Source organism: Diachasmimorpha longicaudata, chromosome 6, assembly GCF_034640455.1.
Source record: "Diachasmimorpha longicaudata isolate KC_UGA_2023 chromosome 6, iyDiaLong2, whole genome shotgun sequence".
NCBI lineage: Eukaryota > Metazoa > Arthropoda > Insecta > Hymenoptera > Braconidae > Diachasmimorpha > Diachasmimorpha longicaudata.
The window spans coordinates 7,464,645-7,485,257 of NC_087230.1; the positions used below are offsets into that span (position 1 = coordinate 7,464,645).

Here is a 20,613-nt window from a genome sequence, read left to right on the forward strand (position 1 = left end):
GCCCAACCGCGATGAATATTAATCTCGCCCCGGTGGTCAGCAGGACTTGCTAGCAAAAATTTCGGGACCGGTTTTGTTCATAAATTTTCCTTTTCGAACCTGGTTCAGTACAACAGACCAGTAAAGGAAGACTCACGGCCCTATCTTATAGTATCTCTTCGCGAAAATTACCCGGGAATGTCAGTAAAATGTCCCTGATCGTCATACAAAAAAGGCCCACGTAGAAGCTGTTTAGTGGAGATCGACAGAAAAAAGTTTAATATAATCTCCTAAGGCTTTTATCCGGCTTTCATCGGTCCAAAATAATTTATAGCCGACGGTTAGTCTCGCTTCGAATAAATTATATTCAGCTTCCTCGATTCCTCCTTATCCCTCACTCATACTTAATGAATATATCCCTCCTCCCCTTGCCAATGGAATGCCGACTCCTCTGGATCAATTGTAAACTCATAACCAGAGTGAAATGTTAAAGGTAAACGACGTCACTGGCGAGTAAAAGCGATTCAACAAAAATTTCGCGTAGGCGGACAGAACATTTCCTTCTTTTTGCTCCACTTGTTTAATGGTTATTGTTCGTGTTTTTCACTATTTCTTGCTATATCCTTCCACCTCATTCTACCCGTTTATTGATCGGGGGGTTTTCCAGAGAGCATCGCGCTTCCTGCCGTAACCACCCTCTCGGCCATTACGTGAACGAATGGGAGAAAGGTGAAAGGGAGGATTCGTGGAAAAAAAAGAGGTGGTACTATAACGTTACCAATCTCGCGCTGAGGTGAGCAGGTCTCACCTGTAAAGTGCACTCACTGGTCTCATACAACTTTATGCGATCTATGGATTTTTCAGAAGCTCCAGTTCAGGGTCAAGTACATATTTTACATTCACGTATGTTCTTTTTTAACTGTTGAAATCGCTCAGACATGCAACAGGGCCAATTGACTTGAGGCTTTATTTTTTCATATAAAAATAGTTTAATACGGAGAATTAGAAAATAATGAAGATTGAGAGTAAATGAAACGTAGGTAATAGTCATTTATCACTGCATAAATTATGAATAAATTAGGTATAAATATTATTTACAATAAATTGAAGGCAGTTGGCAGTCAAGTAGTAAAAATAGTTTTTCACGTTCAATCATTTTTTGATGATTTAGAAGGAGTTTATAATTAGGAAAAATCAATTCTCGGTTTTTTCTGATTTTGATAAGAAACATTTTCCAGTGGATTTTGAAAATTATGTTGCGCTAGACACAAATTTAGCGAGACAACGCGTTTATTTTACTTACTGCAGTTTCTTCGAACTGATAAATTGGATCCCCCGATCGGACTGAGGAGCTTCAATTAATTGTGTCATGATTGAATTCAACCTGGGGACTGAGAATTAATTTTTATATCCAATAATCAACTCACCTCACTTTACTACTTGGCTGCGAAAGGTTATTACAGTAGAATATTGCTCCAGTTATTCAAGGAGCAACTTTTACCGCGAAAAAATTTTTTTTTTACTTCCAGAGAGAGCAATTCTTAATTTCGTGCAATTTCGTAATTTTTCTATCATCAAATGTCAGTGATTTATGTCAGTATCATCAATAATTCCAAAAAATCACTGATATGCTCCTGAAAATAAAAAAAAATATTTTCTCGGTATTTATAAATAATTTAGATAAACATCATTGACTCCTTTGTACAATTTATACAGAGCTGTATGAGGGAAGACACGAAGCTCTCAGCCCTCCACTTCAATTCTCGAATAACTCGTTTATCATTGATTTTCTGCCATAAGGTGTGTCTTCACACTCCAGTAATGCTATGGAGCCAGGGTTTGAAGTACGTCGTTCTCATGTAGACACCAGGTAGAAAAGGTGCTGCGCATTTAATACCATGTGACACAGTGCCAACGAGTTGCCACCTGCCGTCGGGTCGCTCCATCATCAGGGGTCCCCCACTGTCACCCTGTAATGACCGGAATTAATCAAGATCACGATTTAATTGTGCTGTTGCATTAGGGATATCCAAGTACTTTCGTTATTGTGTCTCCCGAGAATTGTTGTCGTGCTTTTGTAGCAGAACATTAGTCTTCAGTTGAGTGAGTGTCATCTCACATTAAAAATGAATGTCTGAGTTATTCATACCATTCGCAAACACTAAAGGAATATCTGAATACAATAAAAATTTATCTGAACGTAATTAAGGACATTTTGAGATGTTTTTCGAAACAACATATGTTGAAAAAAATTATTCCTTTGCAATATTCCGTGTCACTGAATATGGATACTTGGATATCCTCTAATTAGGGAGTCGTGAACAGATGCTTTACCTCGCAGGAATCCTTCTCCCCTGTGGCATAGCCCGCGCATAGAAAACTCTCGATGATTTGTTTAGAGTGTCCGGCGGTGCGGAATAACTCTTGGCATACGGAATTCTCCATGACGGGCACTTGCACCTCTTGCAGAAGAGATGGTACACCACCGTCTGAGAAATTCACGTTTAAGTGTTAAGATTGAGTGCAGCATGCAGTAGAATTTTTTCAAGCTTAAATAATTTACGTTTCCGTTTCCAAATGAGTTTCATAAACACAATTTTACGAGAATTTCGTATATTTGCGGAAGAGCAGGGCATAATATGTGGGATTTAAATTTTTACGGTGAAAGGAAGCGAATTGAGGGCAAAGAGACCCGTAAAATTGTATCTATTGATAAGGTGAAAATTTATGCAAAAAACTTTGTTTTATCTTCACACGGAAAGCAGGAAATGCACAAATGAATAGTACGATAAACTAGAGAAAATATTTTCGGAACATGTTGTCAATTTCCGGTGAAAATATTGGCTACATGTTCATTCACACTAATGCATTCAAATTAATGCAGAGATGTTTAACATATTTGATTAATGAATGATGATTAATCTCGTGAATATTCTACTCACTGTACTTGACGCGTCCCCAACCGGTTACAGTGGCCATTTGTCCTGTAAAGTCAGCATTATCCTCTGGCATACAAATAGGCACAATGTGTGCATCAAATTGAACTGGTGATTCCAGTTCTAACAGCGCCAAGTCGTTCTCAAAGGTCGCCGGGTTATATTTACGGTTAACGATCACTCGGCGCACATTTCTCGTAACACTTCTTCGTGGTTCTAATTCACCGGAAATATCGAATTCACCGAAGACTGCTACCAAGGAAGCTAAGAACCTGTTGGAGTAATAAAAACAGAGTTTGAGTGTCTCGGGAAAGTTGTAAAATCAACAACTCGAATTGAGTTATCTTCGGTGTATAAAGTTTCCGAGGAAATTTCATAGAAGCACCTGACGAATTCACTAGGAAATAATATTAAGTTTTCGTTAATTGTTTCCCTTTAAAAAAATAGATGAACTGAAAAATGTTTCACATATTTTTTCGCAATTAATAATTCATTACGAAGACGGGAATGATTGTAACGGGACAGCGAGCGCAACAGCCTATTGGAGATGCTGTCATCGCTCCTTTACTGCAATAATTTAATATCTCCATAAATAATTGAGATACTGCAAAACAAAGGAAAGCGTTTGGTTGCGAATAAATATTTCCCCTTTCATTAATTTTTTTCATACGTAAAACAATAAATAATGGCTTGGCTAGACGAATTTAATGGCTTTTTTTGCATCATTCGTGTACAGCTTCGCAAATTTGTAACAATCATTTGAAGATGACAGCTAGAAATTATCAAGTCCAACATACCCAGGTTGACAATGGGCAGCTGTGATGACGTATTTATCCGTAATGAGTACACCACCGCATTTGTTCTTAGTCATCAACCCGAGCCAGGAGGATTCTCTGACGAGTACCTGCCATGGCCATTCGCCAAAGGTCGCGCCCTTCCCACCGACGATCCTACCTGCGCGTATCAAAGGCCTCACTCCACACTCTGTAAGAGATAATGTTTATTTTTAATCTTCTGGTATTGTAGAGATAACCCGAGCTAAAAAACCAATATGCTAGGGGAATATTCTCAAGCAATTTAGTCTTCTTTATAGGAATAAAAAAATCTCTGTTTAACATGAAAAAAAATTGTTTGTGAAATGATCTTATGAAATGAAAGAAAAGAAAGTGTAATCGGATAGATTTCCTTTTTAAATTGAAGATCGCCGAAGGCTCACAAATTTTTATTCTCATTCTGCTCACTTTTACCATCGACTGTTGTCGCAGATATTAAGAGCTATACTACTGGGGATTTATACTGCGTTATTTTAGGGAAAACTTAGGGGCTACTGCCGTCAAATGTCTTACAGCTACATTCCTCTCCGGAAATATAGAAAATGTACGTAATTTTTATGGAACATCTCTCTGCATGTATTCTTTCTTCATTCATTATTGAAGGATACACGAAGAGGAACATGTAAAATCTATTTAATGACTTTCTACAAGAATGGAGAAAATCTGAAGTCTAACCGTCATGGAACCAGTTTCTGCAATGGACCGACTTTCCGCCACACTTCACCGCTTTGTGAAAATATCAATGCCATTTGTTTTTTAACGTCCAAATGAATGAATACAGAGTAATGAAGAGTTTCTCCTCTCTTTAGAGGTAAAAAATCATTTATTTAATTCTAGTGCACGTACTGAAGTGGTTTTTTTATGATTTCCTTTCTGACGAGTACACAGTGATAAAAAATTTACTGAATAATCAATTTTAATGAATAGGTTAATATATGGTGATTAAAAAAGTCGGTGAAGCGCGCGCCCTTTTGTAGTCAATGGAAAATGATATTGATCGAGCCTCATATCGATCTCGAGTTCTCTGGAGGCAGAAATTGGGTCCATAATGATAGTAAATCATGTTAGTTTCTCCTGTGCATTTTACGGCTGGCGATAAAAGATAAATCCAGTTTAGTGATGTCATAAATGCTGAATGGATAAGTCCAATGTTACGAATACGAGAAACGTAGGAGCGGAGAGAACAAAAGTATAATATAGGATGGATAATAAAAAAGGAGAATTTATTTAACTTATCAAATATTCTCTATTAAATCGTTCTAGTTTAACAAGACGTGAAAAAAATATTCCCAACAGCTTTCGAAGTAAAAGCCCCTGTCCTGAATTTCCTGGTGAATTTCCTCCCACAGGATATTTTCTATCAGTGTTCGCCTACTTTTGACGGTCGTATGTACAAGAATAATTTTCGTAATGAAAAAAACGGAGATATCCCGGAAACTTCGTATAGACAGGTGTAGATATTTTGAATGATTTAGATAGTGACTGTCGAGGTGAGTATTTCGAAAAAAAAATGGAATACCTCGAGTAATTCATGAAATATTTCAAGAAACTGCCTCAGTCTTTATTCAGTAATTGTGTAAACAAGTTTTTTTCATGAAAGAAATGGAAAACTGGGATCTTCTCCAAATGTTGCCTGAACGATGTTTATATTCTAATTGGCCTACATTAGTAATTGAGAACAATATTTGAAAAACTGAAATGAAAATGTACAAGTACAAGGCTTCCATTCGGATGTAAAAAATACATAAGTCACTCACCTCTGCGATAATCCGGTGTTGTAGTGGGTCTCTCGGTGCTCGGAGTCACATTCACCTCTGTCACAACCGAATGCGTTACGGTATTATCTGCAAGAGTGGTGACACTTACGCTCGCTTGAGTGGTAACTTTTTTAGTGGGTCTGGGTCGTTTGCTGGTGGGCTTTTTCGTGGTGGCAGTATTACTGGAAGCTGTGCTGGGTTTAGCCCGAACAGGTTTCGCCGTACTCGCTCCAGGTTTGCTGCTGGGTTTCTTTGTTGGTCTTTTGGTACTCCCTGAAGCTGCAGGTCTTTTAGTACTCCCCGTTTTCTTTGGTGGTGTTGCTGTTGTGGCTAAAGTTGCATTTTTCCTCCTATAAACAACATCTTCAAGATTCTGGAAATCTCCCTGCAGGGAGTCAACTATTTTATTAACTAAATCATCAACTTTATCCTTTAGGACTTCATCCTCGATGAAACTGGGGGTTGGTATCTCGTTATCACTGACGATTTCACTTCCTGGATATCCCGGATACCCAGTATTATTGAAACCCTCGACGATTGTTGGTTTTTCTTGTTGAGAACTCGGTGCTGAGTCTGTTAAACTAGGATTACGATCAGGAGGAAATGCTGACATATCATCTGGAGGTGCAGTCACCTCATCGCAATTGGCTGTAGTAGTGGCCGGACTGACGGGTTTCTTGGTGGTAATCGGTTTAGGTTCGACTGTCTGCACTGGCGTCAAATTCTCCGTGGGCCACTGGAAGTCGGGCTTATCAGGTTTTATATGAAAGCTCGGTTTGCTCGACGACGTTGACACAGTTGTCCAAATTGTCGGTTTCTTCGTAATAAGTTCAGCCACAGAGGACGGAGAGCTGGGTTTCTCCTTCAAATCAACATTTATGTAGCTTGTGGAGATGATATTGCTGGTGCCTGATGCGCCTGGTGATGTCGAGATAACAGTACTGATATTGTGGGTGATTTCAGTTCCAATATTAGGCTGTTTGGTGACGATACTGGGTCTCGATGCTAGAGTCGGTCTTTTTGTGAGAGGTCTGGGGCTCGTTATGGTCGTGAATTCAGTTCCCAGTGGACCCAAAACGATGACGGTGGGTGCTGGGGGGTTGGTGGTGGGTCTGGTTGAGTGGAAACCCCCTGCTGAACTCCCATAGCTGACGGAGGGGCTGTTATATGTACTGGAACTCGACGGGTAGCTTGGAGTGTAGCTAGAGTAACTTGGTGGCTTAGTTGTTCCTTTCTTGAAGGCCGATGTCGAAGCGCTGGTGTCATAATAATAGAAATTCGCTGGTTTCGTCGAGGGCTTGTAGAATGTGTACGGAAAAGTCTCAGCATTGGTGGTGGGGAGTGACGTGTCCTCGATCGTGACCCAGGTGTGAACTGATGACGTGCGGTCGGTCGATTCCACCTGCTGAGTCGTGACGCGCGGTGGATCTACGGGAGCGCTAGGATTACTGCCGTTTAGAATGGATATTATGTGACTTATCGCTATTTCCTCACGATCCATGTTGTTGTCGTGCTTCTTGATCCCAGATGGGTTTTCATGACTGATTGTTGGTACTCGTACGAGATCAGCTGTGCTTGATTGAGTCGTTGCAGACACCCGATGAGTATTCATGTAGTGAAATGGTCCTGACATCTTTTTCGTGCTGCTCGATGTCCGTTCAGTGACTGGGGTCAGTGACGGAGCCAGTGTACTTCTGTTCGCGGGGGTGAATAATTGTTCAAAATTGACATTTTCATTTCCTAGGACTGTTCCATTCTTGTGGAGAAGCACCGTCTCAGCACCTGAGTGATTATTTTGTCCTATTCCTTGGGAAAATAGCGCTGGCAGTTGATCCACCGGATCGGCGATTTGAAGGACCTGGTCGGGACTCAGGAGTGTTGTCACTGGGTTCACAGCCGATATGTCCTGGTGATCCTGTATATCATTGTTACTTGAATGTGTCAGGAGTCCTGGCAGTGATAGGTCGTCGAGGACAGCCTGCTGACCGAGAAGAGCGGGGAAGTTTTGCTCCAATTCTGCCATTTGGGATGTAGTTGACGAGCCTGACGGCGTTGATCCAGTTTGCTTCGTAATTGATTGATCGTTTGTGTCGACTGGGGTTCCATCAGGTTTCAGGAGAATTGGCATCTCAGGGACGTGATCGATTTCTTGAATTTCGTCGAACGAAGGGGTCGAGGCTGCGTTGAATGTTCCCCCGGAGGGTGAGGTGGCTTTCGTTGGGGGCAACTGACAGCAAGCGCCGAATAAAAATCCATCCATGCAGGCACCTACCACCTCTCCGTTTCGCCTCTTACATTCGTAATTGAACATGCATATTGGGGGCTCCGTGGATTTTATTCTCGAGGGATTGGTTGGCTGACATACCTTGGGGACTATCCGGTACCCACCGAATAGCTTTCGACCTGCTCGCAGAAAAGAAGATGAGATTAATTTACGGGGCTTTACATCATATTTTTGGGGATTCAGCCAATGGAACATTATGAATGGAAAAAATGATAATAAAGTAACATAAACAAACCAGAAAAAGTTGAGAATATAAGGAGGTAAATCATTTCGAATTTTTGGTTTGTGGATTGCCAAAGACGTACTAGCAATCCTGCAGGGCTCATCTACTTCCTCACATGCTATCTATCTTCTTATGGGGCTATTTCGCCGACAGTATGACTTTTCTCTTTCGTTCAGCCTCATTTTTCCTTTTCACTGTTTTTCTTATTGCGAACCCTGCGTATGCATTATTTTTAGTCTCCGACTGTTCTACTTTCGCTATGTACAGCTTCCACTTCATTCTTGTTATTATTTTTATATTTTTCACTTTAGAAGTTATTACGAATTATGGTGTTAGTGTGCAGTGCGGGCTCTCATCAGTACACGGAAAAAAAACCTGAATTAATTTTAGGTTATAATTAATTGGAGTATATTCAATTTTGGTGGCAATAAGGAAAAAAAACTAATCTTGCTATCGATCTTTCTACTGTAAATAGATCGAAGAGTTCGAAAATCGTTCATCTTCAATGTGTTCTCATTGTTTTCAAGACGACCGCAAGATGGCTGCGCCATTGTTTGACTCTCTAATGAGATGATCAGCGGAATCCTAACCTTCATTACGTCATATGCTCCTGTTATTGTTTGGAAGACCACATCGTGACTCGTTAGTTTGTGCGGTGGATCAGTGAATTTGGTGAAATATTTATCAGAGTTAATAATCGAATACTTAGTAACACAGGTGAAGTGAATCAACAGTGAGTGAACCAACGAGAAAACCGAGTGTTTTTCTTTCCGTGTAAGTTTACATTTTTTTAATATTATGCTAAGTGTGAGACGTAGATCCAACCCTACCTCAACAATTAATAGACAAATTATGTTTAATTCAATGTTCCGCGTTATTTACTGTACAAGGAAAATGGCGAATTCGGAATTTCTATGTAGGCGGCCATTTGCATGACATACAGCGAGGAGAATAATTAATTCTGCCAAATGTTCATTCATTGGAGAATAGGATGTATTGTTTCGAAACAAATGTAGAATATATCATTATTTTCGACGCCTGGCCGTCCTTTGAATAGATTCAGCATCCATTCTTCCTCATGTAGATGAAATTTTCAGGAAAAATTCCATCGTGCAAGTTTGTCAGAGGGGGTCTGAATGATGGAGGATACGGGGTGTCCCGAATCACTACAGGAATTCATCCGGGGATGAAATAGGGTGAATTTCCAAGTAGGAAGTTTCCCCCAGAATTTTTCCTCCAGGGCTAACTAGTTACCAAGTCGTTAATTAATCAAACTGAACGATGATGACGGCAGTACAAAACTTTCCGGAGCCATCTGGCTCCTCCAAGTAGGTTACAACCAAATTGAGAACCTCAATTGTTAAGAGAATTATTTCTACAAGACATTTAAATGTCGAGATATTTGGGTCCGATGCTAACCGATGTCTTCATTCTCCTCCACACGAATGAAATCTAAAAACAAAATTGTGGTCCAGGTAGTCGAATGCTCGAATCTTTTTGAAACGTCGATCGAGGCGCAACAACTAGTGGAATTACTTGGGAAGAGTTTTGCATGAAGTCGAATATATTCAATCGAAATGCGACCCAACTTATTCCTCCACTTCAATTCCTACTTCATTCAAGTAGTTTCAGATTCCAATCACGAATGTATCCAATCATCCAAGCAGCCTTCAACTATTTCAATCAAGAATTCTCCTGTGGCTGAGGTGCTCAGTGCATTCCAAACATTCGGTATCTGTTTGACTTTGTTCGAGATCTGGTTGTTGTGTCGGTAGACGAGGAAAAAAACGGAAGGATGAGATCACGCCCTGATTACATACTAAAACCCGTGAGTTTTAAGACTCTTCCCCTGGTGCTGTTTGTTCCTGGAGGCTAGATTAGTCTTTTCATTCATCATGTTCATAAAAAAAGGTGTGGAGAACGCAATCATGACAGCATATTATTAAAGTACTGTGAATAGACAACAGTTGAGTCGTTAACCATTATATATACCTATTCAGATTGAATACGTATTCATCATTGCAGTGATAATTCACTTGTTTGTTATAGTTCATTTTATTCACTTGTTTATTATTGTTTTGTCGCGAAATGCGTGAGAAAAATCATTCAATTAGCTCAAATTACGTTCACTGGGTCAACATAAACGGATTCATTTGGACCGAGTTAGTCTTTCCACGTTGGGGACAACTGATGCATTTCTTCAGGACTTGAGTAACATTTTTCAAACACTTCAAGGTGATCTTCAGAACTTTCATGTGAGCCTCATTGGACTTTCATTTCGGGGTGTTTGATTTTCATAAAGAATATATATTCGCATTCAAGAATCTTCCAGAATTCGATGATATGAATTATTTATTTCCAACCAATGAACGTTAAGAATAACAAAATAATTCTGTGCAAAATGCAATCTGAATGCCGTTAAATATTGATGATCTTCATTTTCAAATCTTTCGTCACGCAATTTGATGATAGAAAATGGTTGAAGCTAGAATGGTGTGTACTAAACTGTAACAGATGCTCGGATATTCTTCAGATTATCTCTCCACCTGTCAACCAGAGGATTAATATCTCCGAGCTTACGAAGCAATCCGTTTATCCTGCATACCCATGAGTTATAGCACTAGGCGTGATTTAATATTTTAAAATCTAGTCAAGATGTATTACTAAATCAGACAGGTCATAAAATTATAAGAAATAGAGTAGTGCAAGACGTCTATCGCGCCTGGCCTGGCATCATCGATCCGTATCCGGGGCTTTGCAGTAAGTGAGCGTTAAAGCGCGCGAACCGTCTCCAACATTGTTTTCATGATTCTCCATGTGCATAGTATCACTAACTCAAAGACTATGAAGATGATTTTAAAGATTTACCTCTGTTCTCGTTCTGGGGATGGGTGAGCGCCGAGATGATCATCAAATGAAAGACCAAAAATCGGTAAATCGGTGTAGCCGTTGCCATCTGAAACAAAATATTTTTCATTTTCAAAATACCACTTTGTTTCAAATTTTTGGGAGAGCGAATTCAATTTGGGGGAATAAAAAATCGTTAAAATTCCCATTTTTGAGGAAATCTATAAACATAACAGTTCTCGGTGCCAAGAAAATGACGATTTTGGCAACTGACTCGAATTATTAATTGAAATATGAAAAAAACAATTACACTGATAATTGGAAAACCTTCGAATCTGAATGGCTTTGACATGGGAAATTTCCATCGATTATTGCATCAAATTATGGATTTTCGGACATTAATTTAATGACGAATTTTATTGGAATTTGTCGTGTAACTGTCACTTGATAAAAATGTTCCAATATGTGTACCGGAAATATCAGCCAAAAATTTCTAACAGTGAAATAAACGGATCGAGAGTGTCGGTGTAGATTCCTATTCGCGCTAATCAGATTTATGGACTTGAGATTAACGGATGGTCCATCGTGGTGAGTTGTTCAGTGAAGATGTATCTTACGTTTGGCTTTATCGCACGTTTCACACACGCACTTGTTAGTTTCTCAAGGCCCGGGTGAGCCCCAAGGTATACCGTTATCCAACCGAGAATGGCGCTCCAACGAGTGCCTATGACATATATAGGATGTTAAAGAGACAGCTATCATTGTAGCCAATAGTACCTAGTCATTGATATATGAAAAGAGAAAATAGTGACGATTTGTTTTGATTGTTAAAGAAGTATTGAGTTTCATTGGGCTGCATGATCGATTGGATATGTTGAAGGGATTAATGCCTGTGAGAGAAAACTATATTGTCCGCTAACCCAGTTATAAATTCATTTCAATTTTATCAGCGTGTCATTGCCGTGACAATGATTGTATTATTTTTTGGGTCATTTGTGATTTATTGAAATCATCGTGAATTCCAGCAAATTAATTTGCTCGTTTTTACATTAATTTTTATGACTCTGGATTTTATGTGCTTCGCTTTCCATCCCTCCGATTATACAATTTTCTCGCTGGTTAATGTAGGCGTCAGAAAATTATAATATCTGTAATAACAGAGGCTTTACTGGTGGAACGCTCATCTCTCATTGCGGAGAAAGCGTCGTTCCTGATTCTGTTTGGTTTATCCATACCGCCTTCTTGTTGGGACCGGGCCGAGAGTCGCAATCTGGGTGACCCGATTGCCGCCACCACCAACAATCTCATGATGAATACATAGAGAGGGAATACCAGAACTCAAACTCAAGTCTCTTATTCATTCGTTACTGAGGCATTTTTTCTTCTGGTTCTTGTGGTGTTTTCATTGGTTTTTTTTTTTAAATAACTTTTTTTTATTTTTTATTATCTTTGTGAATGGCTTTCATTTCTCATAGTTGTGTTATGGGCGAAGAGAAATGTCTCCTGCGTACTTTATCTTTTTTTTTTTTAACGCGGTGAATACACATTCAGACACAAGTGGTATTTCCACGTGACATGAATGCAAATTGATGCGTGAGCTCGATTTGTAGGTTGCCCGCAAATTGCCGTGAATATAATTCTGGGGCTCACGTTTTGCTGTTTTTTTTTTTTCATTCCTCATGACGGGCTGAGGTTGACTCATTTTTCATTTCGGTGGCCGGTACATTTGGCGGGAAATGGCAGGGCTGATTTTTCGCTTGGTCACTTGTTTAGTTTCCACTTTCCATTTTCCATCGGCTATTCACTTTCGAAGTTGAACAATTACCGTTAGATATTATCGCCGGGAGGGACTTCGATTGTCTCGACTTGTGATGAACTGTTGACTTTCGCGTGGACATTGTTTTTTTTTTTTATTTCGGGATCATTCAAACATTTCTCGGATTTTTTTACGTCGGAGGTAAAATTCATGCCCCGGGTAACCAAGGAATCTTTCAAGTTTTAATTGGCGGGGTTCGGCCCAATATCGGCCAGGGACAGGCCATCCTCGGGTTACCCTGGACTTTTGTCATCTCTCATGACGTCACGGAAATAATTCACACGGGATTTCCACACTTGTGATTGGTGGAAGATCGTAAGAGTGGAAATACCTCGGTGGGATTCCACTGTCCGAATGAATTATGGCAACAACGGTCGTAGATTTACATTGCGGCGAGGTACCGCGGTGCGAGTAACCACATCGGAGAGTTTCATGCGAGTTACGAAGGGCTAATTGAGTAATGGAATTTTCTACTCCAGTTCACGGTTATTACTGGTAAAAAAAAAAATACATACACACGACAAACTTTTATTGAATAGCGTGGTGGATTCGCTAAAAAATTCTATTAAATTTCTATTAACTTTTATTGAAAGGTTTATTAGTCTTTTGCCAATTTTGTTGAACAATTCTGTAGCTGTTCCACACGTTTTTGTTACAACGGAAGTAATAATGGAATAGTATATTTTGATGCTGCACGCCAGGAGTTGAAAATTACATCGGGTTCTCTCATTGCTGTATTGCCAACAAATAATAGTGGGTATAATCATTTACTGAAGTATGACACGCGTTCATTTGTAGGGAATCATAAAGTGTTTGTCGGATTGTTTCTCACATCCCCGTTTTGATAATTAGGGTCGTCGTATTTGGTGTCTACGTGATTATTCTGCTTTCCAACCTAATAAATGCTCACTAACGGGAAATTATTGGTATAATTCTCTTCCGATTGAGCCGACAGATATTGAATACCACAATTCTATTGTTTGTCTGGGTGATGAGGAAATAATCATCAATAATTATCAATTTAATGCGATTTAATGCGAAAGTTAAAATCACTGGAATCTGTACATTTCGGATTGATTATTGCGACAAAACGAATTAATCAATCAGGGGTATTTCGAGTCCAATTACTCCTATTTTTAAATTGTTCGAAAATTACAGAAAATGTAGGCGATTTCGATAGAATATTTTATTTATCTTCTCGTGAAGTTCCAGGATAACTTGCAATCATTTTATTTTATGGAGTGAGTCGGGTTGAATTCAATTGGGTGTTTACATTGATTGTTACTTCGCTCTTCACTTTATTTAACGCTTGATAATAGTAGGCGGTAACAGAGTGTGTGTGAGAGAGAGAGAGATTCTCTCTCGTAAATCCCTGTAGCTCAATTGGAAGAGAACCCGCTACGATAGTGGGAGGTCCCGGGTTTGATTTCAGCCTAATACCGCGGTATTTTTTATGTCCATATTTTTAAATCTATTGAATGTTTATTCATCTCAGAAATATTATAATTATAGGTCAAGAATATCATCTCAGCAGCTGACGAAAATCAACCGCAAAGGAATTTAGTCTGTCCTCGTGTAGCGTCTGACAAGGTAAGTGGAAAGAACTGCAAGGCGCACAATATTAATTAGATCTTTTATCACTTCCATTTCCGAGAGCTAAGTAGCTTATAGCTTTAGTCTCTGGCACGCAGCACGAAATGCTGAAAAATTACTCGCTTCAACTCGCAACAATTAGTTATCTTCCACTGGGTCTGATAGATTAAAGTGCATAGCTTCATAAAATTTCTTGGTATGGAATTCTTTATGTACCTCAAACAGAATTTGTTGGAAAAAATTAATCGATATTGGCGTTTCTATACTGACTTTCGGTGTCAGAATTATCGACGATGAATTGAATATTTTTTCTGTTTCATTTTGTAATTGGAAATCCAAGAAATTTTGAAAATTGGGCGTAGGGATTCTTTCAAGGCAGTCATATGCTATTGATTTTTTTTTTAAATTTTTTATATCTAACCTTTCGACGAAGCTGGGTAATTTTCACTCAAAATCGGCGGAAAAAAAATTAATGAAATCTTCCGAGAGAAAGCGCTTTGTTTTTTAGACGTTGTAAGGAAATACTCAGGTGAAATTTGAAAGTCAAACAAAATAGTAAAATAATTTTGGAGTCAGTTCATTTTACTTTGTGAAACAAGCAATTATATTTTTATTTCTTCGGTATTGTACATGAGAATAGTGATGCCAGGTACATTTCAAAAGCAAACACATGAAAAACCTCGTCGTGTGAACGATAGTGACTATTTTTCCGTATTTTCACTTTTACGAAGGAAATCAAAGATAAATGGGAATCTGCAGGCGATGAAAGGTGGAAGTTCGTCGCAAAAAACCAATGAAACGTTTATTTCAATCCTCCCCCCACTGATCGAAAAAATCTACTCCTCTGAATCATTTTTACTCCCATTGTCGGTCTTATTTTTCTCCCATTAATTCATTTCCCAGTCCATCTCAGGGACAATGCAGCAACGCGAAGATTCTATTTAATTATTTATCACTTCCTTCAGCACATCCTCCCTAATTTTTTTACTCATTAACAAATGAAAATTTGTTCATTAGCACAGAAAGTCCCGTGAGAATGAGCGAATTTATTCTGGCTGAAAAAACCGTTAACCACCAACTCCGACACGCGTCAAATACACGTTATGTACTCATACCATGGGCTCGTATGTACTCAACGGCACCTCACACTGGCCGTTCATTTAGTTCGGCACGTGAGAAATCGAGGCGTATCGTTTAAATTCCCGGAGGTTGAAGAACCCCACTGGGTATTCAGCTAATCCAATATCATTATATTCCCCGAGCTAGATCAACTCATGAGTGGGTTAAACATTTCAAAATACCCCGTCATGTGTTTTCCGGGTGTTTTAATGCCCTAGGTACACGCGGTCGGCATCGATCGACCAACGACCGAGAACCTGATCTTGAAAGTGGGCCAATGTTACTTCAATATGACGTACCTCTCATCTCTCTCTCCTCACTCTGTCAATTCATGTCTGATCGATCAATCGAGATGACTCCAAAATTTCCTGATTGATCAGTCGAGATATCTCTAAAAATTCCCACCGAACAATTTCTCATCCATCGGCGAAAAAAAAAAAAACAAAAAGAAATTCCGAAAAACTCGCATGATAGTTCATCTACTACTCACCTTGATTATCTTCAAATAATCCTCTTCCAAAAATTATTAGCACTTTCCAGCTGAGCAAATTCCAAGCATATCACGTCTTCTGATTGTCAAACAAATCCCAATGATCTTCACAATGTATGAAACCAGTTCAGCACTTGCACAGGTAATAAACTTCTCGCGTAAGCTCTACTTTGGGGGGAAAAAAAATATCAATAAAAATTTCAAGTACTTGAATTCATTTGTATTGAATTAATCAAGTCAAGATGACAGTGGACCGATCGCGTCAGCACTGATTTCGACCAGCTATCGATCCATCCGGCTAGTCAGGTGGACGCTACTCGTCTGACCGGCATGGCTAGCAGCCGGGATGTGCATCGTAATGTCATGGGGAAGGCCATCAGGATGGGGCTCCTTTGCTATGGGGTACATCGGTTGAGGATAACCACCAACACTCATTTACCCATTTTACCTCTACATTAACATCTCTCTTCACCATTCCACCTCCCTCCCCACTACCATCATCACCCACCTCCACGTGGTTTAATCACTGACTTGGGAAGATATTTCTTCAAGTGGTGGTGGACAGCATTGATACCCGGAAGAGATGTGGAGGAACAGAGAGGATAAACGAGTTGGTGGTTCTCTCGATTGATGTACAATAAGTGGGGAGATTGTGGTGAAGAGTGATTGGAGGTTTATTCTGAGTGGGAGGTATTTGAAATGTAAAAAAAAAAAAAGACGAGGAAGAGGAGAGAAATAAATGGAGAAACTAAAGTGGGCCAGTGGCCAGGTCATGCCCATGGAAGAAGGGGAGCAAACGCGCACGACAGCGACACACTGTCCTACTCATAGCCGCCTCGTCGCACACTCGAATCGTTATGTCCATTCAGGAAAACCGTTTCCGATATGCCATCCCTCTGGTGACTACAGGCTTGCTTTAGGCTGGTGCATGGTAATTTTAATTGTCAGCTTTCAAGTTCAGACGAAGTGGTATTGAGGGTTTTTTTTTATTCTACATGACGACAAGTGGAGAAATTGCTTTCGTCGGAATATAGTCGATATGCCTTTGGTAATAAATTAGCAATTTACGTCTGAATGGAATTTCTACACTGATAGAAAAAAAAAGAGGAAATTTCATGGACAGTAATTTCCACGACAGCAGCATTAACTGCGATATGAAGATGACAATTCCTTAATTTACTTTCATTTACTTTCAAATTGCGTGAGAGCTCGGGCAAATTTGCGGCAACCGCATTTACCTCCAGAAATTGCGGTAAAAACCATAAGTTTTATTGAATATTTCTGAATGTGTTGATGAGAAAAATATCCGAAACTTGTAAAATGGCCGATGCGAAACTGTGAACGGTCCTGGGATGTCAATAAATTCCGAAAAAATATGACCTCTTTTGTCCCGTTAGCTTTGGAGATATTGCGAAACCCATATTTCATTCTTATGATAGTTGTAAAATTGTTATATTGTGCTTTGCAATCAACGGGAAAGTGTGTGCACACCATTTGTACCAAATCCGTAATACTAAAAAGCCTAGTAGAGCGATAAATGAGTACATAAAGGGAAATTAATCAAACGAGTGTTATCCTGATGGAACATATTTTTTCCATTTGTCGATTTTATCTCTATTTTTATGATAGGAACGAAAAAAAAAATTATCCACAAGCCTCAATTTAAAAATAATTTGCTCTCAGTGAACATACTGCACTTAACTGTTTAGTTAATACCGACCGTAATGGCAATTAGAACTCGTAGCGTTAAATATACTGGTGTTTATTCACCTCTAGGGTTCAATTAAAAAGTGATACAAACCTCTCAGGCACTTATCGCGGCATTAAATTACGCGTAATTATGGGAAACATGAGGGTGGAGTAGGTGAATGGTAATTCTGGTGATTTTAAAACTGATTTTTTTCACTTGTCGCATGGACTGGAATTCTGGCCGGGATTTCACTCCATTTGCGAGTCAATGGGCAAAGCATTTTTTTTTTGGGTGGTGAACGCGAGCCGAGTGCTAATGGGGCTCTAGTTACCGAGGAAAATTTACCACCAAAACTCCCGAAAATGAGAGGAAAAGGTACATTAAAAATTCAGTTGTGGGTGGAAACGATATGGACCGCACTATTTCGAGAGGAGCACAAAAAAGTAGTTTTTAGCTCACGGAATTAGATAATTTGTTATCGGCGCTTGTTATCACTCTTCCACGAGTCTATAAACACTCTTCCTGCGAGTTTCGAACACTATTTTTCCGTACATCGGGGGAAAATGAGATTTTGCGTACGCGGAGAGCTCGTAAAGTGTCATTTTACGTACCGTGTGTCGAAAAAGTGCCTTCAGTCCAGTTTTAAATATATGTATGTACCTATCGTGCATAATCACTGAATATTGATTATAATTTTTAAACCTAACAATTCGAGTAAACAAAAAATTAGTTAAATAAGCATAAGGTGGATGGTGGTTTAACACAACTGATTAAATTTAATTGTTATCCGAGTATAATCTATTCCGATAATACTCATTCAATAGCTAGCGTGTTAATGTATTTTGAGAACTGTTTTTTTGTTATTGTTGTTTCGTCAACACTGCGTGACGATTATCTGACAACTCCCACCACTACTGAAGAATCCACATCGTACGCAAGAATTAATTTTTTAAATCTCGGGGTCTTCCTCATTACTCGATGATACCGACGATATTTGAAGGCATTTATAACCGAGAGCTCCATAAATCGTGATGACTGACGAGAGGTGCGTTCATGAACAATCGGCTCCGGTTATACAGGTGGTCAGGAATGCGTAATCGATAACGGTCACTCCATGTCTGAAGGCACCCGTGTGGGCAGTAGCTGCAGCACTTGCTGCACTTCCACGGAAAGTTGAAAGGCGAATATCAACTATCCCAATAGCATCCCAGAGTGAATCCCTTCCTCATTGGACTTTAATACCAAAACTCGCTATTGAGTCAGTTTCATCATTACTCCAGGAACAATATACTCTATTATTTGTGTGAATTACTAACTTCTCCTCGATGAAAACTTTAGCTCTGTACATTCCTGGATAATTTGTTAGGAAGGTTACAGTTGCGAATGAATTTCTTTCTTCTTAGTCTTGTGGTTAGTCAACGAAAAAGAAAAAAAAAAAAGAAAAAATAACTTGCAGAGCTGGAGCCGAAAAAATTTACCGTATAGATAGAGCCCACGCGTACATGTTTCTCTCGTGACGACAGGAATTCGTTTTTTTTTTTCTTACGGTAAATTCGTGAGATACTCAATGCCGGGACCTTTGACTCTTTCGATTAATCAAGTGGATATTTGTAATTCTTTGAATCCATACGCATGGACCATAGGGGCAATAAAATTTGCTGTTGGAGATTGTCGTGCGTTTGATTTAACGAGAAAAATCAAACGTAACCCCTGAGCAATTTTTTTTCTTTTTTAATTTTATTGTAAATTTATGTATTTAAAAAAAAATTAATTTATACGCAAATACATTGAGGCGGAAGAATTTCTGGATGACAATTATTTTCCGTTTACTTCCGTTTACTTTTATGGGAACAATAGAATGAAAAGTTTTAATGATTCCATCCAGCTTTTCTCAATTTGATATGCACAGGGGGAAGAAAATAACACTGAAAGTAACTGAACCATCTGGATAATCGTAGAGTGTAATTATGTTTCAAGAATTTGCAATTGCAATCGCGGAAAAACGTGAAGATAAAAATAAATATAAAGATAGAAACGCTTTATTTTTTCGCAAATCTTCAATAATTTTTTACTGAATGTTTCTTGCAATTCATCGTCAATTATGTTTCCCCATGACGAGACCGCCACATCAGTAAATTAAAATAACTGCATCGTCAATTACCAACAGCACATAAATATATTAGACTCAAATATTTCAGAAAATATTCATTTTCACTTTTGATTGATCAAAAGGTAGAAAAGAAAATTCAAAAGTATGTCACTGAAAGAAAAAAAATTGCTCCTCCACCTCGTCATTAGGATTTCTCCCACGTTACAATGACGAATCGACAAAGGCCTAGCCCATATAAAAATGAAATATATCGTCTTAAAAAATGTTGAACAGGCGTTTCTTTAATAAAAAAAAAATGCCTGATCAATGACACCTCCGTACTCCGGTTTATCATCTCCAATGGCATTTGAGGTATTCATCGGTGGACATAGTTAAGGTGTCCAGGGACTACAATAAAACTGAGTATGTCCCTGATGCATACACGACCCTGGCCCGGAGTCGAGCCTGGGTTAGCTCTATCGAACCAACAGCCCCCGCTTTTCGCTTGCATCACGCGTTCACCCACTGGGCTACAACCAGAGCCCCTACAATTTTCCCATGCAGCACCATGTTACACTGATTGCGAGACGTGATTTTTGTCTGGCATGTCGACCCCCTGGTACCCCCCTTCCTCCTCAACCCCACTGACTATTACAAGTCAACCTCGTTGACCCTCTGCTCTTCCTTCTGAATTATGTTCGTGAGGGCTCCACCGAGGGAATTTTTTTTTTAATTCCCTTTTTGCGAACGTGAGGATGACGTAAAGTGGAACGATGAATGATTATGTGCTACTTTAGCACATGAGTTGAATAAGTTGTATGTGCAACAACCAGTCCCTGGACAATTCTCACGATGTAAATAATTTCACATTATGCTTATGAGGTATAACAACAGGGGACAGGTACCACCAATCTTCGTAATTGATGTGCTTTTGCTTTTAGCTAGATTATTTTGAAA

General features: G+C 39.2%; 2 protein-coding genes across 3 annotated transcripts in view; one reads left to right on the forward strand and one right to left on the reverse strand.

Annotated features, from left to right (window-relative positions):
• Nucleotides 1-944: 944 nt before the first annotated feature.
• On the reverse strand, nucleotides 945-16,404 carry Flz (filzig). 2 transcript variants are annotated; one of them, XM_064123402.1, is made up of 7 exons: nucleotides 15,878-16,404; nucleotides 10,881-10,968; nucleotides 5,506-7,908; nucleotides 3,713-3,899; nucleotides 2,922-3,187; nucleotides 2,314-2,468; nucleotides 945-1,949 (listed from the first exon to the last, which is right to left on the reverse strand). In XM_064123402.1, the coding sequence occupies exons 2-7, from the start codon at nucleotides 10,966-10,968 to the stop codon at nucleotides 1,788-1,790; spliced, it is 3,261 nt and encodes a 1,086-aa protein (XP_063979472.1). In that variant the 5' UTR covers nucleotides 15,878-16,404; the 3' UTR covers nucleotides 945-1,787. The 2 variants fall into 2 exon arrangements, with proteins under 2 accessions (XP_063979472.1, XP_063979473.1); XM_064123403.1 differs by lacking the exon at nucleotides 15,878-16,404 and adding an exon at nucleotides 11,477-13,377.
• Nucleotides 8,641-20,613, forward strand: part of LOC135163717 (T-complex protein 1 subunit epsilon) — a 41,172-nt gene continuing 29,199 nt past the window's right edge. Inside the window, exons 1-2 of the mRNA XM_064123444.1 lie at nucleotides 8,641-8,786; nucleotides 14,188-14,265. The gene's annotated coding sequence lies outside the window, so the exon portion shown is untranslated. The remainder of the gene's footprint in view (nucleotides 8,787-14,187; nucleotides 14,266-20,613) is intronic.

Excerpts from the sequence above, each read along its gene's own strand:
- Flz (XM_064123402.1), bottom strand. The coding sequence starts at position 10,968 with ATGGCAACGGCTACACCGATTTACCGATTTTTGGTCTTTCATTTGATG. Across the intron at positions 7,909-10,880 it reads TCCCCAGAACGAGAACAGAG|GTCGAAAGCTATTCGGTGGG; the intron begins GTAAATCTTTAA and ends TTCTGCGAGCAG. Across the intron at positions 3,188-3,712 it reads GCTGCCCATTGTCAACCTGG|GTTCTTAGCTTCCTTGGTAG; the intron begins GTATGTTGGACT and ends TTACTCCAACAG.